The sequence below is a fragment of the Calypte anna genome, chromosome 7 (genome assembly GCF_003957555.1).
Source record: "Calypte anna isolate BGI_N300 chromosome 7, bCalAnn1_v1.p, whole genome shotgun sequence".
Lineage (NCBI taxonomy): Eukaryota > Metazoa > Chordata > Aves > Apodiformes > Trochilidae > Calypte > Calypte anna.
The window spans coordinates 36,103,483-36,128,628 of NC_044253.1; the positions used below are offsets into that span (position 1 = coordinate 36,103,483).

Below are 25,146 nucleotides of genomic sequence, written 5' to 3' on the forward strand. Positions count from 1 at the left end.
TACCTCCCGGGCCAGGAGCTGCAGTGATTCCCAAGGAGACAAGATGCAGGAAGGGAAACCAAATTCCTGCTGCCACCTTCAGTGTCTGGAGTCCCAGGATGGCTCTGACAGAATGCCCACAGTGACAGAGCAAATGGGAAGATACCAAAATACTTTCATTTTTTCTTCAGCATGACATTATTGTCGTTGCAGTAGATACAGATGGATTTCTTTACAAAGGGTGAAATAACTCCAACCCAAGCTGTCCCAGCCAAAACAACCCTGACTGATCTGAACTGCATCCTTTTTCCTGTCTTGGTCAGAAAATAGACTGTGTGTATGAGGACTCCACAGGCTGTGTAAGAGAAAACATCCAGTAAGGAATCCCCCTTTTCTTTATGAGCACAGCTCTAGGTGGATAAGGTCAAAAGTGGGAAGGTAAATAGAGGGAAGAGAAATAGCCTGAGATAACCTGGTCTGAGCCAGGTTCAGCAGGTGCTGCTGTGGTCCCCATGCTGTCCAGCACCATCCACTGGGGACAAGGAGTTAGCAAGAAGCCAGGGAGATGGAGCAAGAGGGGAAGCAGCTTGCATCCCTCTGTAGTCCCTCACCTTTCCCAGCTGCAGGGGCAGCAGGGCAGTGGGTGCTCAGCAGGGAGAGAGCCCCAGCAGCAGGCTGGGAGGGTTCCAGCCGCAGCACCAGTCACCTGGGGGAAGTGATTTTCTTTTTGTCAGCACAGGCTGCTTCACAGGAGCAGGGAAAACCTCCAAACCTGGGACATATAAAAGGCATCAAGCAAAGACACAGAAGTATTTCCACTTGTTTCATTGCAGATAAGGGGGTGGCAGCCACCATCTGGAGAGCAAGCCTTGCTCTGCTGCAGCCCTCCAGCTGACACACCAGCAGTCAGTTATGATCTGTCATTAGACACGTGCACTCAGTACAGAGCATTTCTCTGCAGGCTGCAGCCTTGGGACTCATTGCTTGGGCAGGAGCAGATCTGCAAGGAAAGGCAGTGGCCTCCAGTGGAGCTGCAGTCAAAGCAGACAGTTGAGCTTTGGGACCAGGGCAGCACAGGGAAGGGCTGAGCCCAGAGCCCACCCTGCTTTCCCCAGCTGCATCCTCTGCTCTGATCAGAAACAGCACCTCTCCCTGCAAACCTTTCATCACTTAAGATCCCTCCCCACAGAGGTGACATGAGAGGAATGACAGGGAAGGGGATGATCAAAGGCTGCTGTTATCAGGATTCCTGGCAGCTGAGCAGGTTCCAGGCACATGCTGCCTCCAAGCTCCCACAGACTCCCTGCTGCCTGGCAGCCTAAGTGGGTGAGGTATCCTTAGCAAGCAGGGATCCAGCACAAGGAAAGCAGTGCTGGGGGAAAAAAAGGGCTTTACCCCAATAGAGCTGATGTGAGGTGGCTGATGAGAGCCAGCCAAAGAGCAGACACCATCAGCCAGAGTTTAACTTGCTCAGATAACCAGCAGCCAGCCTGGGTTATCAGCTTCAGAGCTGGGTCACCCCAGGTTCTTGCTCTGGGGCTGGGCTGGGTGTGCTCTGACAGAGCTCCCTGTGCTGTGCTTCCAGAAATAGCATTTCCCAGGAGCTGGCAGTGCTGTAGCATTGTGCTTCCTCTCCTCCCTGGCTGGAAGGTTTGTGTCTGGCACTGAGATGGTGCCAAGCTACACTGGTTCCTCACCACACAGCTCGTAATCCTGCTCTTCCTCACAGGTCACTGTCAAGCCTCAAAGCCAAGAGCAGCTTTGGGACGTTTATCCCACCTTCTTATCTGACATGTTGTAATGATGTTGTTGTCATGATGGAAGTCGTGAAGGCCAGGGAATGAGAGGTGAATGAAATTTGGTGCTCAGGAGCACAAAACCTGCTGTAGGTCAGAGGCAGGCTGATGTCAACCATGAGAATCTGCACCAGGAAGGACATCAGACCTGACTATGGCTTTGGAAGCTACAAATGTTCTACTCTATTTCCATCTGGCAGAATTCAAGCTTCATCCATGTTCAGTTCACCAGAAACTTCAAATTTTAGCAAGAAACCTGGGTGGACAGTGCCCAGTTTGTCCCTTCTTCACTAAAAGCATCCATGAATGAAAGCAAAATATTGCCATAGATCTTTGCACTGGTTTTATTTGTTTGCTTATGCTCCCAGAAGACCTAAGTGTAGGCATATTGAGACAGGTATGGTGGGCAGAGGGCAGGAGATCACCTGTGCCCCAGAGCTAAATAAAAGTGAGGAAATATCCTCTGCTACACAACCTCAGGTCCCCACGTGTGTCCTTGCCACTGTCCTCCTTAATCTCTTCCTACAGACAGGGAGAGGAGAGTTCCTTTCTCACAATAACTTACTCCCTATCCAGGGCAGAGCCTTTCCAACATGATGCTATTCAAATTAAACCACAAATCTTCTAGGGATAACACTCTGCTGCCTTCCCAAACCCGTTCTTGTTTTCTTTTTGCCTTCTTGACACCATTAGCCTTCTGAAAGTGCTAGCACACACACAGAGATAATACTGTTAATTTTATCGTGCTGGGAGAGGCACAGAACAGCCTCAACTCAGCCAAGCGCTTGGCTCGGGCTTATTCCCTGCCGTGTAATATCCTTTTGTGTACAGCTCTGCGTGGCAACTCCTTTGTATCAGGTCTTTCCGGGGAGGGGAGGGGGAGAGGGGGGCAATCAGCAGCTATCCTGCACAAGAGTCCTGCTCAGAGAGGGGCCTCGCAGGGGGCTGGAGGACACTTCCCACCACAGCCCTCACCTGCCCCCAGGAGATCATCCCCGGGGGGAGGCAGAAAGGAAATATTTGTCTCCTGTGCAACTAACCAAGCTGTCGTGGGTTTTTTTGTTGTTGTTTTGTTTTGTTTTTCCAACCCAGCAGATCCCTTCTGCACGCACAGTTTAGTTTTTGCTTCAAGTGTCGTGTAGGAGAAAAAAAAAAACAAAACAACAAACCAAAACAAAAAAATCGATTTGTTTTTCTCAGTCCAATTCCCCTCTGTCTAATAGGCCTGTTGTAAACGCCAATTTTACTGTCATTTACACTGTGCCCATCTGAGCTATTTTATCAATAGTTAAATAAGAATACTTTAGAGTAATGTGATTTTTTTTACCTGAATCCCAGTTTATGCTGGGAGGGTGTGACACAAATCTAGTAAGGAAGGCTGGCTATTTCCATCGAACAAATTAAATTACATGTTATATGGCCACACAAGTAAATATGTTATATAATTGGATAAATAAATACTCGTGATTAGATACAGTATCTCATCCTTACCTACACATAGCAGCAAGGGGAGTGGAAGCCCTGCACAAATCACTGTGCTTTAATAGCCAGCACTCCATGAAAATCGACCTGAGAGGGAGACAACAGTCAGGAACAAGCACACACCAAAAAAAGGCTAAACCTGGCTATCTGAGCCAAGGCCTCCTGCTCAGCCACTGAACCCTGGCTCAGATCAGCCCAGAGTCACTGCCACTGCAGCCTCTGCAGGTTAAAGCCTCAGCAGCAGTGCAGACCATGGGAGGTGATGGTGGAGCCTGCCTGTGGGATGGATGGATGGATGGATGGATGGATGGATGGATGGATGGTGGGGATGGACACTGGAGATGGACACCACCTAAAGGGCAGAGTCAAAGCCAGCAGAGCAGAGATTGGTACCTGCACAACCAAATGGCTCAGATTGCCCTTTTGCAGGGGGTTTGAGAGACAGAGAGAGTTAATGTCATTATTACTGTCAGACAACGCTTTCTCCCTGAGTGTGGAAGAGAAAATCAGGTCCTTTTAACCTGATAAACACAGCCCAGCTGGGACCCTATTTGTTGTTTGGATATTGCAGCCTGAGAGATAGACCAGAGTCCTGGCATGTTTTAAAGAAACTGGCTCCCTCACCCAGCTAAATGAGCAATAGAGAGGACACACCTGAAATAGAAACTGAGGAAGGCTCATGCCAATCATTCCTTTCTGCCACCCACTCTCATTTTTGCTTGCCTTTTGCTCCAGATTGACCTGCACCACTTTTTAAGTGTTGCTACTGGGTTTTGGTTTGGGTTTGGTTTGGTTATTTTTTCCCACTTCCAAAACCTTCTCTCTCCTCTTTTCTAGCTCTTAAGGCAACAGAGAGTTTTTGCATAAACCTGGACCCACAAGCCATGAGGTATGTGGTAAAAAGGTCTTAAAAGACCAGAAAAGCAATGTCTGTTGTTGCCAGGGCTACCTGAGGCAGGTTGTGTCTGCAGTGAGAGGAGGCTGTGCAAGGAATTTGGTCAAAATCCACTGTTAACTCAGAAAGAAGTAACCAGAAACAGAAAGAGTTAAGTGGGGATTAGGTAAAGTGAGAAGAAATTTGGCTTGAGGAGAAAGACAAAGAAAAGTGAAGAAATAGAGGCAAGAAATAGAGGTGGTGATGCAGGGTGGGGAATGGCTGTGTCCTGGGCTGGGGATGGAGGAGTTCCTGCCCCCAGCATCAGCAGAAGAGCTGTGCTCCTGCTCCTGCTCCTGCTCCTGCTCCTGCTCTTGCTCCTGCTCCTGCTCCTGCTCCTGCTCCAGCAGGATGGAGTGGCAGTGGGGCTCTGTATTTCACACGGTGGGGGTTAAGCAAAGTGACCAATTTCCTTGGACTAATTGAGCATGCAAGCTGCCTGCTTGTGAAGCCTCTATTTGGCCAGGAAGATTTATTACTTTTAGCAATGATGAATGTCTGAGAGCAGCGAGGGCAGACCTAAGCTGCAGTTCACTAACTTTAAGTGGGATGATGTTGAAACAACCATTTCTATTTTGGGTTACTTTGTCCTGAGTTAGCAGTGAATTTAGACCTCCTTCTGCAATGAAGTGCTCAGGGAGCCCAGTGAATCTTGTTCTCTGTGGCAGATACTAAACCTGTAGGGTTTTGTCCTTATGGCTGATGAGTAAGCAGTTTTAGCTGGTGCTGAGAGGCTACAGAATGATAGAAGGCTGCTCTGTACAGGAGTTTGAAGTTCTGCCTCTGTCTATCTCAGAAGCAGAGACTGAAATGGAGGACAGACAAGCTTTTGTCGTTGGGCTTTGGAAGAACATACCTTTATTATCCTCATCTTCCCCTCAGAAAGTCATCCTCAGTTCAGTGCTTTGTCTGTGCTATGAAATGCCCATGTCCACCACAGGGACATGGTGGCACCCCTACCTTCCCCTCCATCTGCTTTAAAACCAGTGGCTCTGTTGGAGCTTAATGTCACACTGGTACAAAACTCCCTGCACTGTGAGACTACACAGGTCCTCTAGAAACTGTCATCAGGGATTTGATGATGACAGATGATTTTGTTACAAATCATCCCCAGGGGTGGCTGTGGGCCACAGAAAATACTTCTGTGCTGCTGTCTTTACAGAGGTGTGTATCTCTGATTCCATGATAAAGATTATCTTGCATGCTGTCAGTGTCAGCAGTGTCGGTTGTTCCAGACTGCTATGTCTGCACTGTGCAGCCAAGTGCAAACCTTTCCTGATCTATATGTCACCCCTCAGCCCCTCTGAACCCTGGGCCACAGGCAATCAACCTACATGATGCTGTGTGCAAGGAGTCCACTGCTCAGGATAACCCACCTGGAAGCTGCAAAGCTGATGAATTTGCCTCGGAGTCTTGAGTGTAAGGAAAGTAATTAATCTTGGTGCGTTTCACTCATCATTGAGCAAAATTTTGCTGCTGAAGAAGAAAAGTGCTGAGCTTTCCAGTATGCTCCCCAAGCCAGCCTCTCCCTGTTGGACTGTGTGGCTGACTGGCACACCATTCCTATCCCATCTCCTACAGGGTCCTCAGCAGGCAGGGATAAAAGGAACACAAAGATGTTCGGGAGGGTAAGGGGGTTTTGCAGCTCAGACTTTCACTCCCACTCCCAAAGAAGTTCTGGCTTTGCTTAGTGTCCTGATTTTGCTCAGATCTGATGAGAAGAAAAAAAACAAACAAACCAAATAAAAGCAGAAAAGCTGTAAGGGAAGAAGGAATGTGGGATAGAGCCATCACAAGGCTTCACAGAAGTTCACCCAGCCCTGCCACTGACCCCTTGTGAGTCAGGGCTGAAGCCACACTCCTACCCTGAGGTCTAAGCCTCAGGCGGGGGGACAGGAGATGAAGAAACCAAAGACACATAAAACTGGGTGTCATCTCCAATCACTTCAGGCATGTGGTCTCCCCAGGCATCCCTTTTAGCCTGAGATAAGTTGGTCCCTGGAGTTACCTGTTCTATGGGGGCCCAAACTGGGTGGCACAGGAGCAGCGGCCACTGCAGGATGGCTTCTGCGAACTCCTCACTTATCTGACAGACTTTCAGTGGAGAAGAGAGAAAGAAATCCATGAGCCACCCAAGAGGCACTCAGATGACTACATTCGTTCTGCTTATTAGAAGTATTTCCTCACAGAAAGTACTTTTCTCCTCCTGAGAGGAGCACCAATGCTGAGCCCTCATGCTTTGATCTCAGGATCCCTCAGCACATCTTGGTTTGCTCTCTGTTGCGTCTCTTGTAATTTTTGATAGAGTTAGATGAAACTAACTTTAAGGTTGGTAAAATAAGTTCAGCCTGCTTGAGAAAACAAGAGCTGACGAGAGCGAAAGTAATTCAAAGAGCACACCAGTGTCCGATGTGGCTGTGCCAGAGCTGGAGCTTCAAATCTTGTTATGTAGTGCCATCTTCAGGTTTTGTGAAAGGAAAATCGTTTTCTCCGAGGCCAGGTGTAGCTTTTACCCAGCTGTGGCTCAGGATTTTCATTTTTTTGTAAGTGTATGAGATGTGATGAATCCAGGTATGGTTGTGAAGCAGAGAAGACAGGACTGGGCCCATCCGCTGGCCCCTTTCCCGCTCTCGGGTGGCACCAACAATCTGAAAAACCTTTCCCAGAAAAAGTGCCTCTGTCCAGCGTTTCAAACCCTGTCACCGAAAATGAGTTTGAGGGCCACAGCAGGTGGCTGCTCCTTTTCTCTGAGAGGACACAGCCCCGACCCAGCCTGTCCCTCCTGAGCTGCTGCTGCCATGGGCTGAAGCGGCCGCCTCAGCTCTGGAAATGTTGGTGTGACAGCTCTGATGCCCTTCCCAGAGGGTACAGACCCTGCAGCCCCAAGGGGACAGTCCCTGCACCCCTTTCCAGAGGGGACAGCCCCAAGGGGACAGTCCCTGCACCCCTTTCCAGAGGGGACAGCCCCAAGGGGACAGTCCCTGCAGCCCCTTCCAGAGGGGACAGTCTCTGCAGCCCCAGGGGGACAGTCCTGCAGCCCCGCTGGACGCTCACTGCTCAGGGCTGGGGGCTTTTACGGAGCTTTTCCTGTCACGACAGAGCAGCACGCAGCTTGTGCCTATGGTTTTGGGCCACCATGACTGCTTGGCCACCGGGCCGGAGAGGACAAGGAACAGGACGGGACTCGCCGCCCAGAGGGAACAGCGAGAAGCAGAGGAAGGTCCAGAGGAGGAGCAGGAAGGATGGGAGCTCCACAGAGCCGGGGGTCCCCTGAGGTGCCTGTGTATGTGCGTGTGTAAGAACTCGGGGCACCCTCAGCGGGAAGGTCGGGCCGCGCCTGTCCCTTTCCATCAGCGTTCGGCCGCCCGGCAGGGACAGGGGAGTGCGAAGCGGGGCGCGTCCCCCTTTTTTCCGCCCCCATCCCCGTCCCCTTTCCCCATCTCTGGCCGCCGCGGGCGGAAACGCCGTTCGCGCCTCTCCGCGTCCGCTCGGCTCTTTCCGCCTTCCCTCCGGGGCTCTTCGTTCGTTTCCGCGGCCGCTCGGCTCTTTCCGGGGGGGGCCAGCGGCGCGCTCGGCCGTTCCCGCCGCCTGCTGGGCGCTCGGCGTTTTCCGTGAGCGCTCGGCGTTTTCCGTGCGGGCCGCGGCGCGCTCGGCGCTTGCTCCCTGGCTGGCGCTCCTCAGTCGGCCGCTGCCTGCCTGTCGCCGGGCTGGGAGCGCCTGTGTGTGTGTGAGTGACGCGGCGGAGGTGTAGTTTGACGCGGTGTGTTACGTGGGGGAGAGAATAAAACTGCGGCGAGATCCTAGGCGCGAACGAAAGCAGTGACGGAGCAGCCTGGTAACCGGTAAGAGGAGGACGGCGCCCAGCAAACAGGGGCGGGGGGGAGGGAAGGAAATGGAGCCCGGCGGGGACCAGGGGAGCCTCCGGGCGGCAGGACGCGGGGGCCCGGCCTTGCACCGCCCGCGGGAGGGGCGCCCGCTTTAAAGATGGAGCCGAGCCCTGCAACATCCCCGCCGCCGCCGCGCCGCGAACAAAGGATAATGGCGGATGGGAGCCGGCCCCGGCGGCGGCCGACACGGCCCGGCGGCGGCGGCGACTCTGGCGGCAGCCAGCGGCGGCGCTCACCGCGGCGGGGAAGGGGAACCGCGGCCCCCGGCCCCTGGAGGAGGTGGCGGCGGCGGTGGAGGAGGAGGAGGAGGAGGAAGACGACGAGGGGGGGGGAGCGGCCGCGCACCCACCCGCGCCCCCTCCCCGCGCCGCCCCCCGGGCCCGCCGCCGGCTTCCCCGCCGCCCCTCGTCCTGCCCTCGGCGCTGCCCGCCGGCCTCGACTGCTGCGGGGCTCCGGCAGGGCTCCGGGGACGCGGGTTTGGCGGGGCGGGCAGCCCTCCTGCCGGTCCGGCCCTCCCGGAGCCCCGAGTGCGCTGTACCAAATAAATAAACAAACAAACGAAAGAACGAACTCTTTGCCGTGGTGGAAGCCAGTACGTGGGGGGTGTCCCGCTCCTAGGGTCTATAACGAGGAGGCTTTTTTGGTTGTTTTTTTGTTTCTTTTGGTTGTGTTTTGTTTGGGGTTTTTTTAATATTTTTTAAACAAAACATGTGCACGGAAGAAGCCGCAGCCGGGTCCGGTGGTTTCCCCTCAGCCGGGGCACGGCCGCGGTGCGGGGGGTTCTGTCACCCAGCAGCGGGGAGATGCGGGAAGGGCGCGGAGCCCCCCGCGCAGGTTACCTCGCAGCCACTCCGTTCCCTTCGGCTGCTGCCTCTCCCGGGAGTATTTTTAACCCGAAGTGAACTTGAGCCCGTCCCGTGCCGGTCAGTCTCGGGTTGGGAGCTGCTGGTGCCGGTTTCTCCGCAGCAGCCAGCAGGATGTCACCTCCGTCCCTGCCCTCGGAGCAAATGTCAGCTCCGCGGGCTTTGCCGCCCCACAACAGCCTGGCCCGGGCTGCAGCTCTGGGGTTCTTGTCCCGGTTCGTTGCTTAGAACACAAGGCGTTATGTTGACTTCATTTCTGCTTTCCAAACTGGATATATCTGCGTTTTTCTCTACAGTAATAGGCAAAAGAAAGCTTCTTAAAAACTTACTTTAACCAGAGGTGGTTACGCCTCTCAAGTGTATACAAGGATCAAAAAAAAGTGTATAGGTGTCACGGCTGATGAGAGACTTGGCTGAAAGCAAAATTACAAGACAGAGAATTGGCTCTGCCCTGGCCCAAACCAGGACATTGGGTCATATGACTTTTCTTCCCCCAAAAGTGCTGTTTGAGTTGTTGCTTTCTGATATTTTTTTTAAAGCATTCTTTTTTTTGTTTTCTGATCTCTCCTGAATATTGAAAGGCCTGCACACAATCTGCTTCTGTAATAACACCTGTCATCAAATATTTTTTTTCTGGGATTAGAAACGAGTTTCCCATTCCTTAAATAAAGGACTAGAGCCTTGTCAGATGTCTCTGTCAGTCCCAGTGTCACCAACAACCACTGCATTTCACAACACAGGGATTTTGAGGTTCTGCTTGCATGTACTAATCTCTGTCTCTCCCTGTACCAAGAAACGTGGATTTTTACAGCAAAATATGAAGTCACTTAAGTTTTAATTCAAGATGGGTATTTGTGAGTCACGTGTGTAGGCAGGGCTGTCATTGCTTGGGTGCTGAGCTTCTGTCCTCTGTCACTCCCAACACTTCCTTTGAAATGAAAGCCAGAAGTGCTGTACATCTCTTCACACTGAATGCTGCCAACATGAGAAGAGGGTTTCAGGAGTTGTAATTGATGATTAGACACCTGAGGACTTCAGTAAGCAGTGTGGCTGCTGATGGAGATAAAGCATAGTGCTTGGTGCACTTCATTCATTCTTGCCTTGATGGAACGTGCACTTCATTTTTAAATACAAAAATCTGACACCAGATTCTTGCTTGTTCTTTTGTAGCCTTAGAAACACAACTTCCTGTTTCATTTTATTTCATAATTGTGTGGGAAGTTCTAGGATTCATACTTTCTAACACAGATGTCTGCGTTTCCTCACCACCTTTGTGTCCTCACAGATCAGAGAGAAAAGGGAGCACAGAGTTGGTTGTGTGTGTGCTAAGCATCACTTACAGGTGACCTAAAATTAAGTTTTTGCACGTAGGAAATGAGAGTCTAATAATTTCTGCATTATTCTGCGTATGCATTATTCTTCATCATTAACTGCAGTAATGTTTTCTGTAGGATGTCAGTGTTTAGGTTAGTACTCTTAGCTTTATGTCTGGATCCGTAATAAATGATCTGCATCTCATCCATACCTTTTTTTTTGTTGTTGTTGTTCCCATATTTTTGGTGATGAGGGTGTCTGCTACCCAGGGTGAAGGGAAAAAAACAAACCCAAGGTCTGAAAAGGGAGAGGGGGCTGGTGATACAGAAGACTGAGAAGCATCTCATTTACGCTGTCAGGGCATCAATGTGTCTGTTTCCTGGAAGCCTGCACCAGCACAGTTATTGCTGGGACTGGTGTCCAATGTAATATATTCTGTAGTTTCTGATCCTTACCCTGGAGCAAACAGCCTCCTCCTGCCCAGGTGTAGCTGCAGTGCTGTAGGTGCAGATTTATATAGCAGGCAAGGCCCTGACCAGGAATGCTGCTGACACCCCTGCCAGACAAACGGGACGTTCACACCTCACCTGGGTTTTGGGATCTCTGGAGGCAAGAGGAGGTCATGCCACACTTCTCAGGGCTTTTGTGCAGTGAGAAGGCAGTGCTGGCTCTCTGCCCCTAGTCTAAAGTTAGTTTGGTGGGACATGGCAGCAGTCCTCATCTACACAACAACCCTGGTGAAGCTCTCCCTACCTGCATATACCTGAGGTTTCCTGACAAGGCAGTGATTTTTTTTCCCTGAATCAAAAACTGCCAATCAAAATTCCAAAAACTTACCTGTGATCTGTGCAGTTGTGCTTCATGGTGGTGAAGAAAACCTAAGCCCTCTCTAGTTAGTGATCATTGTAGATCTCCCAGCATCAGGCTTTATTCTTCAGAACTTTTTTTGCTTGTACTGCAGATAAAAAAGGTGAGTGAGAACAAATGTGACACCTTCCATTTTTCCACGTTCTAAAACAGCCTTGCCAGCTGTGCAGGAGATGAAATGTGCCAGGGCCTGGTTGGTCTTTTAGGTAAAAAAGCATTTGAAACAGATAAGTATTTTCTCATTTCATGCTGCTGCTTTTTTTTTTTCATGTCCGTGCAGCGTTTAATATCCTGTGTGAACTGGAGAGAACAGAAAACTGTGGGTGGTGGAAGAACCACTTAAAAGTGGAGAGGGTATAGAATTTGGAGGCAATGTGTTCCTGTTTGGATGCCTGTATCAGTTTTATACATGGGTAAAACATATATACCTACATTTGAGTTTGAAGCAGCTGTGATGCTGGCTAGGAGCTCTCTGATTTTGAGCAGAGTGCAAAGGTGCAGGGTTTCTTTTACCACTTAAAAAGTAAGCATACCTGTTTTTCTCCTGAGAGTATTGTGAGCTTGGGTGTTTGTCATAAATCAAGCCCATTAGATGAAAGATGGAAAAATAGTTCCAAAAATAGTTCCAGGGAGAGCCCTGCTGACTGGTGTTCCGGTTTTCATTACTTTTCTGTTAGCTTCCAAGCCAGGACAATACAAGCTAGCTTTGACAAAGCCTCAGAGGAAGCCTTATAATTAATTATTTCAAAACTACTTTAATGCAAGACACAGGAAAAAAAAAAGCCTACCCTAGATGTTTGCAAGCTTTTTGGGGGGAGAGTTCAAGTAATGTGTAAAAATCTTTGATGGTCTTTGTCTTAGAATCATAGAATCATAGAATCATAGAATTGGCTGGGTTGGAAGGGACCTCAGAGATCATCGAGTCCAACCCTTGAACCACCGTTGCGGTTGCTAGACCATGGCACTGAGTGCCACATCCAGGCTCTTTTGAAATATCTCCAGACACGGAGAATCCACTACTTCCCTGGGCAGCCCATTCCAATGTCTAATCACTCTCTCCGTAAAGAAATTCTAATATCCAACCTAAATTTCCCCTGGCACAACTTAAGACCCTGCCCTCTTGTCTTGTTGAAAGTCGTCTGGCAAAAGAGACCAACGTCCACCCGGTTACAACCTCCTTTCAGCAGTAGCTTCTTTGGGCAGTGATGTTATTGGCAAAGCTTTTTTTCCCCCATTTGGAAGAACTGTAAGGCCGGTTGGATTTTCCTCTTCTGGCAGAAACTCTGTCAGATAGCTTTCTAAACTTAGAAAAGAGCAGGTTCTTTTTATTTATTTATTTATTTATTTTTATGAGCAGACTAACAAAAAAAAAAAAAAAAAGTCCCCAAATTGTCAGCCTGAAGGAGTTTCTGAAGTATACCTGCTTTCCTGATGGATTAAAACCATATGTCCACATATATTTCTTTTGACAGTGATGCTGAGGCAGCCCCCATGTCTGGTGATTTCTTCATGTCTTTTCCATGGCACGGGCACTATTGCATGGGAACCCTGGCCAGGGAAATGATCCAACAGAGTGAGATGTGGGGAGCTTGGTGTTTTTGCACCTGTACCAGTGTAATCAGGGGAAGGGATGGGGCTGGAAGGAGCAAGAAGGTCAGGGCAGCAGTGCTGCTAAAGGAGAAGATGCAGCCTATGTAGAATCTTAAATTCTTGCTGTGTTTATAACCAAGCTGAACAGCATAGATCCCTTTGGGGCTCTTGCTGCAGCACAGGAACATTTAGTTAAGTTTAAGTTCTTAATGTGCTAAATATGAGCAAATGAACATAAGCAGCAGCTGATCCCCGACTTTATTATCATGCATACATCCTGTTTAAACACCTTTTGTGTGGGTTGTTGGTTTTTAACACCTATTGTGTTGACCTCCTCAGTCCTGTTCTCACATGCTTTGTTCCAATTTCTTTCCCAGTTCTCTCCAGCTCTGTGCTGCAGGGTTGTTAATCATCTCTCCAGCAACTCCAGAACCTCCTGTGAAGTTTTGGCTCCTATGTTACATTCATTCCTCTGTCAGACACTGCCCTAAATCTTCTCTCTTCCTCTCCTGCTATTCAAATACCAATCAGCCTTTGCTTTCCCTCACACCTTTCTTTGGGGCTGAGTGTGAATTCTCACCCAGATGATCTGATACACCCCCTGGAGTTATGGGTGGGAACCATTGCTTTCTTCCCTTTTTCTGGAGATTCTTCCTCTGGCTCTGGGTAGCTGGCCTGGCCTCAAACTCTGCCGGTGTCTGTCCATTCCTCCAAGTGGCCAGCAGCATGAGCAGGGTGTGTAAATTCCTGCCTTTGTGGTTTGTAGAGAACTTTCTCTTGAGAAAAATGATACAAGTAGAACCTGTGCACCTCTTTGTGCAGCTCATCCAAATTTTTCTCTTTTGGGCTGATAGGGAGATCCTGGGAAAACTCCAGGAGATACTGGAGAAGGGAAGATGTGAAGGAGGGTGGTGTGCACAGAAATGTGGTGTGTGGTCCTCACCGTGCCTTATGCTGTGTGTAAAACCTCATCAGCCAGTTGAAATCACTAACTCAGGAATAAGCCCTGCTTTTTTTTTTGTCAGGTTATTTTCCTCCTGCATGCCTGAGTTAGCTTGGCTGGTGACTGAGGTGCTCAGGAGGGCTGCAGGGAGAGGAGGCTGAGCACCCACAACCTTCTCCCTTCAGCAGCAGAGAGCTGGGTCAGGAGACCCATCTGGGGGAACTGCAGCACACCCGTGATTCCCAGAGAAAAGAAGGAAGAGCCAGGCTCTGTCCATGGTGATCAGGGCCACCTCTGTTTGTCTTTGCAGCTAGGAAAGCCTGACCACAGAAGGTGTCCCAGTTGAAGAAGAGAAAACAAGAGGAGAGTTGCCTTCTCTTGAAAGCCTGGTGGTGACACCTGTGTGGTTGAACTCTTGATCAGTTTCAGTCTTCCCATGAGGTCTTGGTCCCTTTCCATATGAGGAGCCCAGTCAGATCAGGAGAATTTCTTTTTAATAATTGAGGTTGGGTTGCAAGACCAAGCTCCAGAAGGAGTCCAGGTCCAACACCTTGGTGTAAATCCTGTCAGGTGGCCCAAGGCAGCTGGGCAGTGAGCTTGCTTTGGTTTCACTGCTGCTATGAACTGCTGAATGCCTTGGCCCTGTCATCCTGAGTTTAAAATAGTAATTTCAGCTACTAGGAGGGAAGCTGTAGCATTAGGTTAATGTGGAGTGCATAACCAGGGCACATTATCCTGGGCTGGGTGAAGGATGTGACCTGCTGCAAGTCACTTCTGTGGCAGTGATGGGGCTGCTTGGAGAACACGTGTCCCTGCCCAGCCCTCAGAGAGCTCCTATTGGCTGTATAAAAAATAATCATCCTCTTTCCAGCCTCCCCCTCTCAAGCAGAGTTGTTGGTCAAGCAGGAACCACCCAAGTGACAGAATACAGATGATTTCCTTTCACTTCCCTTGGCCTCCCTGAGGCAGAACAGAGGTTGTGTTGCTTTCTCTGCCCCTTCCTGGTTCCTCTTGCTTGGTCAGGGTGATTGTTCTGACCTTCAGCATTACCAGCAAGTCACATCTCTGTTCCATCGAGATGGCTGTGTTACCCACAGGTAATGCAGCTCTGAAACTCTGGCTCAGTATCTGAGAACCAGGGTAAATGATTCTCTGTTCTGGGGGCAATAGTTTTGCAGAGTCAATCTGCCTGGCAGGCACATCATTCCAGCAGCTCTCCTGCACTGTCCAGGCAAATGTAAAAATGCATGAAAAAATGGGCCAGAATCCACTTGTCTGATTTTTTACCACAAATTTCATTACGTTTTCCTTTCAGGTATTTTTTGTTTGATTTTTTTTTTAGGGAGAGGGTGGGTCACAGATTTACTTCTGGTTCACTAAGCAAGATAATCTTTCTCCCATTGCTTCAAGGCTAGTGCTAATTCACCAACCCACAATTATTTCAATATAACTAGCAACACCAGAGCAATTTTAGGATTCAAAATATTTCCAAGTCTAAGTTGTGGTTTAAGCTCCAAATGTCCTGGGCTTAATGTTGCAGGAAATTTCGTGAATAGGATGCATTCAGAAGTTGGAAAAGGGGCAAGGTTTGTCAGGAAGTGCTGGTTTTTTTGTGCATACCCTACTGTAGCACTCATCTGCAGAAAGAATTCAAAAGTTTTCACTTACTTGAGGGCATTGAAGTAAAAAATAGCCTATACTGCCTGAAAAGAAACAAAGGTATTAAATCATAGCAAAGAGTATGTTGCTTGAACAGGTAATTTTGGATTTGTTTCAGACATTTGACTTTATATCTGGTAAGTAATTATCAACTTTGTATAAATAATTAAGTCCATCTCACTTTCAGATGACCAGTTTTAAAGGTAATCTATTAATAAAAGAGTGGAAAGTATTGGTCTGAAACATCCCTTTTGTTGTGTTTTCTTTCTGGACTCATTAGAAGTGTTATTTTTTTACACAAGTCTTTCCAGTATTTACCAAATAATATAACTTCATGCTCCTGTGCCTTGGGTTAACTCTAGAGATGCCACATGTGCTCCAAGCATCCAGCAGGATGAGCAGTGTTTGTTCTAACAGTTTATGCCTGCAAAGCTTGCAGAGTAAATACATGAAGTGAAGTGGCATTTTTTAATGAATTAATCCTTCAGCCACTGACATTTAGGAGTGGATTAGAAACATTAGCAGTGGAGATGTCCCTTCTGGCTGATAGACACAAATTGCAGCACAGGCACAAATTCTGTCTAAAATTCTCCTGTCAAGTTTAACTGTGCTGCTGGGAATACCTGAAACTTCATGCTTGCCCAGAGTTTCTTACCTGATCTGAAAATTCTGAGAGACAGAAGAATGATGTGAGAACAAGTGTGAGCTGTGCCACTTTGGGACTGCCTTTTCACTCTGCAGAATTCAAACCTTAAAGCTTTTTGGGTTTGTTTGGTTTGCTTTTTGGCTTTGTTTTTTGTTTGGTTTTGGTTTTTAATTTTTACATGAACAAAACAAATGGATGGTGAAGATCAGATACTGGTTCCATGTTTTAGATCAAACAACTTTGTATAGTTTACAGTTGCCCTCCTTCATAATTGGGTGGGAAAGGAGACATTTACTTTGTTCACAGTGAGATCCCTGTAATTTCTGGGACTCTCCAGAAGCTTGAGTTTCAGAATATAAATTTACATTCATATTGCATTAGAATGTCATCCTTAATCAGTGTAGTCTCTAGGAAACTTCAGTCCAGCCCTGGAGTATGCTGTTCTGATAAATGTGATGTGTCTTAACATTTTCACACTGTCAAATTAACAGAGTCTGGAGGCAAATTACTTGGAAGTGGAAAGATTTCAGGTAATAATAAACGTGTTTATATGGTCATCTGTCTTGCTCACATTCCTGCATATGCTTCCACAGGTGATTCCTTCCTCTCTCCCAGGTGTAAGATTACTACAGGTTGTGTTCTTGGCCCTTGTGCTTGGAGCACTCTGATTAACCAGCCTGATGCCAGGCTGTGTAGTGCTCTGGGTTCTACTTTTTAACAATTTGCATCTCATTTGCTCTGAGCACCAAAATAGAGCTAGGTGATCTGTATGATTTCAAAGTAGCTTTTAACATTTGTCATGGAGCCAGTGATGGGGCACATACACAGAGCAGAGGCTGTGCAGGAGGCACTGCTATTAAATACCCTCATCTTAACACCCTCAGCCCTTCACTCTCTAGGAAGAAGAGCTCTGGGCAGCAGTCATATCCCTCCTGTAGCTGTTTGCTGAGGACAAGTGCCAGCAGTTATTTCCCCACCTTGGAGATAACCATTCCTTTAAAGCCAAGGTGTGTTGAGTCTCTCCCTCCAGAGCCACAGGCTGCCACGGGTTTGGGGTTGCAGCAGTTTCTCCAGCTGGTGCCTCTGAGCTGGGATGTTTAAAGGTTGCAAATCTTGCATACACTGCTGCCATAATTTTTATTAAGCAACCAGCAGCTGGGCATTGCCAAGTGAGCCACAGTGCTTCCAGTGGGCACGGGGAGAAAAGAGGTGTTTTGACAGCTCACATGGTTCTGTTTTTATGAAAGGAAAGCTGCTTCCTGCCATTAGTAGGTACTATGAGAAATCAGGTTCCAAATTAGGTGCTTTTAATGCTCTAAGAATAGTGCCACAGAAAAGGTGGTGAGCTGTAGTAAAGCACTCTCAGTCTGTGTATAAATGCACTGCACAAATGTGACACTGGTACCAGATGGGTAAGGATGACAAGATGTGCTGAATTCTCAGGAACAAGCACCTGCTCACAAGGGCTTTGTGAATAGATTGTCTACACTGCCCAGCCCATCCTGAAACATCTGGTTTCTCTAAAATTCAGTTTGCAGGCATCTTTGGGGTTTTTTTGTGCTAACAGTGCTTATAATTTGTTATCACAATTCTGCCACACATGAAGGATCACAGACTTTAATCATTTGCATTCAGTATGAGGACAGGGCATTTGTAAATAGAACACATTCATAGGTTATATTTCCAATAATAATAATAATAGTAATCCAATGATTTCCTGGGTATTTGTTTTTGACATTTTGCTTTGTCTCAGTGAAGCTTGGCAGTGTTTTGGGTGAATTTCTAAATTGGGAGGGGATAAGACAGTGGAGTTGGCATTTGTTCACTTTTCATTGTTACTCTTTGTAACTATTTGTTAAATTCGTTCCAACTATTAGATAAGGTATTACATTTTAAATAGGAAAAGGTTTGGGTTTTGTTTGTTTGTGTGTTTTAAAATATGAATATACATCTTATCAGTAGAATTAAAATATATATTTTGTTTGTTTTTTTTTTTAACTGGGCAGGAGTGTCCATGCTTTCTTTTAGTGTCCAGTTCAGAGTCTTCAAGGGAAAGGTTACAATTCAGTTATATCTCTTGGTGGTTCTGTATTGAGCTAGAGAAGGCAGAATGGTATTAAACTGGAATTATGTGCATGTGCCAAGAGCTTGCTGGATGCTTTTGTATTGGTTCATAAATATGGGATAGAAGAAGTGAATTGCAGTTAGTGACTCTCTTAAAAAGCTTAAAGGCAGAAACTAGACAACAGTACAGCACCAGGAGTGTGGAGTCAAACCAGGGAAATCCAGCAGTGAAGATCCTTGAAGCCACTTCCACTCACACTCCTGACTGTACCCTTCTGCCTGGGAAGTGTCAGTTCTGGTGTGTGATGCCAAAACAACACGCAGAGGTGACCAGAGGTTTGGGTGCTTGCTGCAGGAGCTGTCAAATGAGGGGTTTTTAGTTTAAAATCTGCCACTGCTGCTTCTGTAGTGAGCAGGAGATGGAGCGTGCAGTGTGAGTGGTTCCTCCAGATGCCTTCATCATTTGCACATCTGAATCCCTTCAGTGGGAGGGGTTTCCACCCCCACTGGAAACTCTTCCAGTCAGAAGGAGCTGTGGGGCACTTCTCTGGGCACCTGATGGGACAGCAGTGGGGCTGCAGGTTCAGCTGGGGGCTGGTTCCACTGCGTGCAAGATCTCTCTGCAGTGAGACTCAGTTCTGAGTTCAGGATCAAATATTTTATCTCCAGTGAGAAGGAGCATCTCTCCAGCTTTCTGTTCTCCAGTTTGTCCCTGTGATTGCTGTGTGTGAATATAAATGCTCTGACCACTCTGCCCCATTCTTGGCACTCTCAGTGGAGGTGGTTCTTGAGGCCGTTCATTTACTTGGCCTGAAGCTGCTGTGATCAGCCAGTGTCTGTGTGTTGAGCTCCTTCAGAGAAGGGGTGAGCAGTAGATTTGAGAAAAATTAACAGATACAGGTTGTGTCCATCATCTGTCACCCTATTCTGTGCAGAGGAGAGGGCAGGAGCAGCAAAGCCAGGGGGAAGGGGCTGGGACAGAGCCAGCTGGGGATGACAGAGAAGCTCTGGTGTAAATGGCAGTTCCTGTGCCAGCCCACTGCAGTCATTAGTGACAGAGGGAGAAAATTATGGGCCTGGCTTGTCCTGTTGAGCATTTATTACTGCTTACTTGAAGTCCCACGTGTTAGCTGTAAATATTATTTTCCTCTGAACGTTTTCTGTCTGGCAGGTGTTGGATGGAGTTGATAAAGCAGCAGTGGGGCTGTGGCTGGAGTGGAAATATTTGCAGGTTTCATGGGAATCCCCTCTGTAATTGCACAGGAAAAGGTGAAAACAAATAGTAATGTGTACGAGTGGTGTTTGGTGACCTTTTCTGTGCCCTGTGTCAGCATCCCAGAGGGTGAAGGTTGCTTGTGGCAGTGTTTCTGAGGTGCAAAGGGAGCTGTGCTGCCTCAAGGTGTAGCTAACACATGGTGTATGTTCCATCACTCTCAGCATTAGCTGATAGCAGAGAGTTGTCACCACGATGTTAAAAGACAGAAGAGGGGTAGTGGGTTGTACTGTGCCAGCTGGTGCAGCTGAAAAGCACAGAAGGCTTGGGGGCATTCAGGACCTTCACACACAGAAGTGGATGGAAAGTTATATCTGGTTGTATCCGTGCTCATCTGGAATAACAGAGGTTACAGGAGTCACTGCAGAACTAGTTCAGCATCCTTACTCACCCATCAGTAAGGGTCAGTAGGGACCTCAAAAGACTTCTGCAGCCTGCAGGAATTATTACATGTGACATAAAGTTTTCCCCCTCATGAAGAACTTTATTTGGATTTTCAGGGATTAGAGAGTGATTTAAATCCTGACTCATGAGGTTTTATCTGCCTTTCAGTCCAGCACTACTTCAGGTATAAACCAACCACAAGAGTTCTGGATATTCTTGTTATCTGTGTGCACACCCCTGTCTAAGCCCTGATAAATTGCTCATCCTGCTCTGTTGTGCATCACTGCTCAGTTTGTGCAGTACCTGAAATGGTTCTGATGAGGTTGTCTCTTGGCTGGAGTCACCGTGGAGCATGCATAGGAACTGGGAGACAGGTATTGATTTGCTTACCTTGGGCAAGCTTGCAAAAAAAAAGTGATGAAACTGGGCATCTCCTTCAACATGATGAAAATCCAAAGGGTTTGTAGTTTGCACTTCTGAAAATGCAGAACACTCAAGAAAAAACAGTGGGAATATGATGTGGAGGACTAAGAATGATAAAGAATAACGTGTGTTAAAGCTGGGATGGAAAACTGCTTCAGCTGTTGTCATTAACAAAGTCTTTAAAAACCATTTTGTAATTTATATTACAGATAGCAGTGGTGCATGGGTTTGCTTTTGTGCTTTCTGGAGGATTAAATGCAACGTGGAGAGGGCTTGGGACTGTAGGAAAGAAGGGGGTTATCATATTTATATGGACACGGGCTATTCTTGAAATTCTTAGAAAACTATAGCATCTAGACTACTTAAAATGGAGTGAGTTTGCAATGAATTTATTTCAGTTCAGCAGTATGTTCATGTGGGTAGAGTATTGTTTATCTGTGAGCATTTGTTGAATTAATACCTGGTTTATGTGAGACAAAAAACATTGCAACAAGGAAAGACAGAACAAAATTCCAGGTGCTTAGGAGAATGTAATTTGCATTTTCCAGAAATGTGTAAGTTTTCTTTCATTGTTTCTTTTTGAGGAAAATCATGTTCAATTCTTCCCTTTGCATTTCCAGAGAGTTTCTAAACTGGTGCTGGAATGAAGTATTTGGTACTTAGAACAATTTAGGCTGCATACACACACAGCAGCTGATCGGAGTATACAGATTTTGATTATACAATTTGATTGACTTGCTTCCTTCTGATGTGAAATGCAGCTACTGCTTTGCTGTTTTATCATTTTTTGCTGTTTTATCTGTGTTGGTTTGCAGTCAGTTCCTTGTAGCCAGAGGCCTGAGTAGAAGGGGCAGCACAGGGCAGTGCACACATTTAGGGCTGTGACTGGAGGCAATATCCCTTCTCACTTCTTCATATCTGGTATTTGGAGCTCTGTACAATACAGTGGTATCACTGCATCAGAATTGGGAACATTTCCTTGTCTTCTGAAGCTTATATACCAAATATTTTCACATCAGTGTTGAAAGAAGAACTGAAAAGTAATTTTCACAGATCAGTGCAGAATTTAGCTTTCATTGCACCCTGCCTACATGCATGGGTTTGGAAGTTAAGCAATCTCTTTTTATAGAATTGTGTGTTCTGGTGATCTGAGCTTGCTCAGTCATGACTTAGGAATATGAGTGTATTGAGAGCTGGAGATGGTACGAAACTGGGGTGGTGAAAAACTGCTGGGTACCTCTAGACATAAAAACATTTTTTTTTGCAGTAAGGTTCAAGGTAGAGATGGCTTCCATCTTTATCAGTGCTGACTTTAAAACTTCTGAGCAGAAAAAGCCTGAAACAGGGCCACACACAGGCTGGTTGTGGAGGCAGTTTGTGTGGAGATGTCAGAGATTTAGTTCAGACAGAAAAAGACTTAAAAGTGGATGTCCAGCAGGAAGCAATTGCAATTGGTGTTCTGCAGACTGCAGCTTCTGGGGAGAGGAAGGGCACCTTGGCAAGGAGGCAGTGCCCAGTCCTTACTCCAAATCATGGAGGTACTGGGTCAGCCTACTGCAGTTGCTCTAGCAATTAGCTTTTGGTTTGGTGTTTTGGTTTGGTTTGGTTTTTTTTAAGATGAACAAAATGCCTTTTGCTGATCTCATCACTGGGAGGAGGCTGGGCCTGTGTTCTCAGAAACAACACACACAGAAAAATCAACCTGAGGCAGACACCTGGCATGGAAAAAAAAATTTCCTGAATGCTGATAGTCTGGCAACCCTTTAATAAGCAAATGGAAACAGTGTGTAGTAATGGGAACTGAGCTGCATGCAGTGATTGCTGCCAGCTCCACCAGGAATCATGGACTTGCATACCAACCCAGACTTATGACAAATATTTGATTATAGGTAACTAAATGACCATGGAATCTGGAGCAGAGAACCAGCAGAGTGGAGATGCAGCCGTTACAGAAGCAGAAACCCAACAGATGACAGTGCAGGCACAACCACAGATTGCAACCTTAGCCCAGGTATCAATCTTACGCTGTAACAGTTTTGCCTTTTGGGTCATTTTTCTAAAGAGGATTAATGTCTGTTCAGGGGCCTGAGGGGAGGCTCCACTGACACAATTCTGCAACAGGAGTGATGTGTGGTTGCTTTAAGATCTGTTTTCAGGTTTTTACAAGCAGTAGAGACTTTTTAACTTCCCATCACACTTGGCTGTGTGAGTTCTGAAGAACTATATGTGTGTGAACTGTGTCATGCTAGCAGAATAATGAAGTATATCTGCCAGTCTTCCCCACAGCCATACCACTGAAAGGTATTTTATTCAGAATGTTTAATTTACTGGGTTTTCTTAATATTGACTGAATTGTTCTGCTCCTATGTTTTCTGTTAGAAACTTGTCTACAGCAGTCAGTTTAATGCAGAAGAAAACAAACTGAAAATACAGATAAACCATGCAGTAAATACAACATCTTACCAGCCCTGATTAGTATCATAAACATCATGATCAAGTGGAACTACCTGGCATTTGACAGCTCATGTTATCCTGTTGTCTCCAGAATATCACAATATTACTGGCTGTTTAGAGAGAGAGTGGGTAGATCATTTATTACCCCCAGATCTTTTTGGAGAGACAAGAAATGCAATCCCAGATGCATCTCTAATTTTGGAACCTGGTTTCATTTCTGGATACACTGGTGGTTGGCAGAAGCAACACCATTGTGTAAATGACTGCAGAATCTGTTCAGCTCTCTTCTGTGGCCATTTCATTTTAAAACTGCTCACAGTCTGCAAAGAACAAACAGGTTTTTTTAGACCTTACACTTGGGAAATCTGGTGTCTTTGAAGCGGCACAAGAATTTAATCAAATCACTCAATTTTATAAATCTTGAATGCCCTTTTGAAGTTGTTACCCTTTTTGGTAAACCAGAGGCAGCACACTTCCATTCAGCTGATGGAGCAGGGATTGGAGCAATTGGAAAGCAGAGAGTGGTTTTGTGCTGTGTGAATTTCCAGGACACCAGCTGCCCTGCAGCATCTTGCCTCTCTGGGCAGTTTTCTCACTGTCTAACTTAGGCATAGGATGTAGGTGGTGTGAAAAACACTTCAGTGTGAACTGAGTGGAAGCAGTTTATTTCTCTTTCAAAACCAGCAAAATGCTTCTCACTTGGTATGCATGAAGATTTCCTCTAGAGAAGCAAGAATGTTTTACATTGGTGTGCAACACACTCACCTCCAGGTAGCTGAATTTGCAGATAGATGTTGGGTTGCATGTGCTGTGTTGGGGCAAAATTACCCTAGTACTCCAGTGAGAATGCTTGTTTTCAAGTAAGGAAAAGCTGTGCAGCTATGGCTAAAATTGTGTGAACCACAAAGGAATATGCTGTGGTTTTCCCCAGTTTTCTCTGTTGTTAATCACCATATTTTTTGCACCTTAGCTTTTCCCCAGGCTTTATGTCCCTTCTGGAGGTGATATAACAGTCTACACATAATTCCTTGTCCTCTTCACATCAGCATGATGTTATTGTGATCTTTTTAATGTGTGAAGTGGCAGTGTTTGGCATCAGGGGGTGCTTGTCAGAGGCTCAGGAAAATCTAGATAACTCATTATGCCAATTTAATTCCTTCATTACCTCCTCTAAGGTCACCCCTCTTGTCAGCTTAGCTGACTTCCTGCATTGCCAGTGAGCTGAGGGTAGTTTTCAGAGTCAGAAGGAAAATCAGTTCCAGTTCCACAAGGTATGAGTCAGAGACATCTGTGGAAGTTGGTCCCTGAATCCAACCTCAGAGTGGCCTCCAGTCCATCAGCTCTGCTGCCCCTGCCAAGGGCTGGTTAGTCAGACATGCAGCATTTGGAAAGATTGCTTGGTAAAGGAAAATCATTTGCCAGAGGAAAGTGTTCTCATGCTAATCTCAGCCCTGGTTTCTCTCAAATGTGAGTTCAGTGCTGCCATGTAATGCTGCAGCTGTTTTCATTAAAAAAAAAAAAAAAAAAAAAAGGTAAGGGCACACACAGATTTGTGGATTAGGGAGGGATGGCTGTGGAGGAGAGAGGTCTAAATGTAATTCCCCTTAATTTCATTGCTAAACAAGATTTCCTTGTAAGTGGTGGATGTTTATGGAAATCCAGGGATGAGCTGGTGCAGCTTGTTTGGTGACCACATGCTCATGGGGACAGCAGGGGATTTACTTCTGCCCTGGGTCCTGAGCAGGTCTTTGAGGTTAGGTAGGACAGCAGCACAGCCCCTTCTCACAGAGTAGCTACATGGGCTGAGTGTCTTGAAAATGCCACTGAAGACCAGAGGATGGTTCCATTTCCAGACTTGGGTGTCTAAAGGAAGAAGCCAGCTCACCACGTCCAAGGGGAGGCCTGATGGAGCAGCTCTCACTCTCCTGCTGTCCTTCCTGTGCTGAAGAACCAAAGCTGTGGTTAGGAGCTGAGTGTTTAAAACATGAGCTGTTCTTCCTCACAGAGATAACTGTAAGAGCTGAGGTTGTGTTGACTTCTTACACTTCACCACAGTAACTGCCTACAAACCCTTTGTTTCCACTGCACACCCAGAGCTTCTGGAAACACAGTCCATTTTCTCCTTTTTTTTTTTTTTTAATGGACTTTGCCAGCTACTCTGTGTGGTTTAGTCTCTAGAACGACTGCCTAAAAATATTAACTTCTTACATCTGGTAAACACTTTGCATTTTCTTGAGTGAGAACAAAACCAGCTCCACTCCCCAGCGTTTCTGCCTTTGACTCAGCAGTGTCTCTAGTACACCCAAGTCCTGGAAATACCTAACTCAGGCACTCAAAAGGTAGTAATGTGTTTCAAAATGGAGGCAGTTGGGGTTTTCTCATTTTTGCCAGTGGTTTTACAAGCACAAGTGCTTTGAGCCTGCAGAGATCCTGTGTCAGTTTGCAGAGCAGGTCAGGGGGCTCAGGGGGCTTTACATCACACTGAAACACTGGGGTCACCCAACTGGGGTGTAGAAGAGGCATCATTCTTTCCCCCAGAGGAGGTGTTGGTAGTGAAATGAGAAGGTTTTTGCCAGAGCCTGACCTGT

At 46.9% G+C, this 25,146-nt stretch overlaps 1 protein-coding gene across 2 annotated transcripts in view; it reads left to right on the top strand.

Annotated features, from left to right (window-relative positions):
- The first annotated feature begins 7,806 nt into the window (after window positions 1-7,806).
- Window positions 7,807-25,146, top strand: part of CREB1 (cAMP responsive element binding protein 1) — a 30,658-nt gene continuing 13,318 nt past the window's right edge. For both annotated transcript variants that reach the window (XM_030454354.1, XM_030454355.1), the window contains exons 1-2: window positions 7,807-8,033; window positions 21,994-22,115. In XM_030454354.1, the coding sequence (XP_030310214.1) occupies window positions 22,002-22,115 (114 nt within the window). In that variant the 5' untranslated portion in view covers window positions 7,807-8,033; window positions 21,994-22,001. The remainder of the gene's footprint in view (window positions 8,034-21,993; window positions 22,116-25,146) is intronic.